The 2761-nt window shown below is 37.0% G+C and overlaps 1 protein-coding gene across 1 annotated transcript; it reads right to left on the bottom strand.

Annotated features, from left to right (window-relative positions):
• Window positions 1–998: 998 nt before the first annotated feature.
• LOC111027422 lies at window positions 999–1550 on the bottom strand. Its single transcript, XM_022305795.1, has one exon. The coding sequence runs from the start codon at window positions 1548–1550 to the stop codon at window positions 999–1001; it is 552 nt and encodes a 183-aa protein (XP_022161487.1).
• Window positions 1551–2761: the final 1211 nt, after the last annotated feature.

The raw sequence follows: 2761 nt of genomic DNA, 5'->3' as shown, positions 1-2761 counted from the left end.
AAAATTGTTGAAAGAGTTAAGCTTTCAAAATTGTATTCAATATTATGCGATGAGACTACTGACAGAAGCACAGTAGAACAGATGACAATTTGTGTGCGATATGTTGATACTATAAATTTCATTATAAGAGAAGACTTTTTGGGATTTATTGAAATGACATTTACTACAGGAATGCAATTAAATATAAACTAGAAGGGATTGGTCTGAGTATGGATAACCTTAGAGGCCAAGGATACGATGGTAGTTACTTTATTTTGCATTTTTTTGCGTTTTTTGGCATTTTTTAGTTTTTAGGTCATTTTCTTAATTTTTTAGGGCATTTTAGAGTTGTTGGAGCATTTTTTAAGTTTATGGAAACCAAGTGTATGAATTTGAAATTTTATTTTAAGATTTTTACACCAAAATGGGTTTTTAAATAAAAATAAAAAATAACAGATTATAAGTAGGTACTCGTAATTCGTATTATATTATCGGACAATCAACTTTTTTTTTAGATTTATACTAAAACTAAGTATTTACAGTTTACACTTGTTATAGATTTTTATAATGCATTTTTAAAACTTTTGATTGTAATTTATACTAAAATTATTAAAAATAAAAAAATTTGTAGATCATAAAAGCATTTTTTTCGGGCATTATTTAGAGTTCTTAGGTCATAAAAGCATTTTTTTTAGGACATTTTTCAGGTTTTTTTAGAGCACTAAAATCCCAGTCCTAACTATAACTAACATCTCACTGTTAGCTTACAATCGTTGTGTATGAACTATGATTATAAACAACTTTTAAAATACCCGAAATCCGTTATCGTGTGATCTCGTGTTCTACTAATTGCGGTCGAATAAAATATTATTGTGCGACGTACATTACTGAGATTGATGCAGCTTTAAAATGATTTGGACAATGTTAATACCATTTTTATCATAATAATAATCTAACACAATAATGATAGATGGAATGTTATTGAGAAGTCAACAATGAAAACTATAAGTTAAATTCAATTACTTTTCAATTTCATCCCCATTCCAAACTTCCAAGGTAGCTGCGTCATGGCACTTGTAGACGTATTTATACAAATACATTACGCTCTGAGAGCACACCTCAACGTTTATGTGGGTATCATACTTAACCAGCAAGCATGGGTTGTATGGGACAACAAACTCATTTCCGACAGGATGACCTCTGACGTTGATCACAAGTCCATTGTTCGGTCTACGATAAGTCGGGTAACCACCATCAGAAATGTATACAGTCTCCTCGCTGTATTCTTTGGGATATTTCTTCGTACAACTGTTGTCCACCATACACGGACTGTTGCGGTTGTGTGGTTTGCACAGACCATGAATCATGTGCGTTTTCACATTGTCGAGTAGGCGCCTTTCGGATGCAGGGTCAGGCAAGTAGGCACACACAACACTTTCGGCGTCGTCGGCAGTAAGTAACTTGCTGTTCTCATCCAAGATGATGAGTATATGTGCGTGTGGAAGACCACGTTTCTGAAACTCAATGGTGTAAACATAAGCATCTACATTACCAAACACCTTGTTGACCATAATATCACGCATGAGCTCCTTCAGTTTTGCGTGAAACACCCTCGCCACCAAATCAGGCCTTTCGGTTGCCTTCAACCAACGCGGAATGTTATCTACTATCACTGGCCACTTAGGGTTACACGTAAATGTTATGCATAAGTCAGGCTATCCGTACTTACGCACAAGGGACATTGCGTCGTGGTAACATTGTTTCATGTACCGAGGACCACCTAGAAACGTCGAAAGCAGAATTGTCCTGCGGCCGACCAGATCGATTTCGTCTAGGCGGAGCTGTTGGTTAATATGGTCCAGAAGGCCATGATAGGCGTCAGCAAAGAGTGCTTTCTGGTTGTCTCGGATGTAACGTAGATTGTTCGCTTAGACGCGAACGTACTGATCACATATGTACTGCTGTAACAAAAAACCACCTGCGTGTAATAAACTAAACGTATGTCCTTCATGCCCATTGCTATTGGTTCCTGTGTATCTGATGGCCAGGTGAGAAGAAGCAAACTCTCTGATAGAGTTTCGAACACGCACTGCGTTCCGGCAGATCGCTCTTGTTGCAAGTCGTAATGCCAGCCGGTTTCTCCATGTGGGAAGAGCATTGGATCTGCATGAGGTGAGCCAGCTGATATGCTTTGCATCCGGTGATTTGGGTCAACTGGGTTCGAGTCATAGATGACCAGATCGAGATTCCCTGGTGGTAGACCATCTTCAACAATAAAGACAAGTGCTACCTCGTTCAATTGAGCAGCTGGTTGACTGTATCGCCGTGGGTCATTGTTCGGGTCGGCGACGATGTGCATGGTCACCCTTTTCGGTTGCAACATTGGATTGGCCGCAGCAGCACCTTGTTCCCTTTGTCATACTTGTCGCATGTTTCTGTAAGAAAATAACATTGTGTTATTATTAAAGCCACATGTGTGTACAGTAGAAGGATAAAGAATAAATGGAAAAAAGGAAAAAATAACCTAACCCAACCTAGACGTAGATGTACTGATATTTTTAAAAACATATTATTAAGTACAAATAATGGAAACTATGAAATACCATTTTGCATGAGAGTATTAAGTAAACGTCTCTTTGGTAAAATTTACACTGCAATGGAAATGTACACAATAAAAGTAAAATCAATATATATATATATTGTTATATATATATGATATATTTATAGTAGTGAATATGAAATTGTAAGGAGCTGTGGGAATTTAATCGTATCGTTTAAACTT

This window comes from Myzus persicae, unplaced genomic scaffold (assembly GCF_001856785.1).
Source record: "Myzus persicae strain clone G006 unplaced genomic scaffold, MPER_G0061.0, whole genome shotgun sequence".
NCBI lineage: Eukaryota > Metazoa > Arthropoda > Insecta > Hemiptera > Aphididae > Myzus > Myzus persicae.
The sequence above is the reverse complement of the archived record's forward strand: the minus strand, read 5'-3'. Positions and strand labels throughout refer to the sequence as shown.

What these genes read in the sequence shown, in the direction of transcription:
- LOC111027422 (XM_022305795.1), bottom strand. Translation starts at nt 1,550, where the DNA reads ATGGTCAACAAGGTGTTTGGTAATGTAGATGCTTATGTTTACACCATT.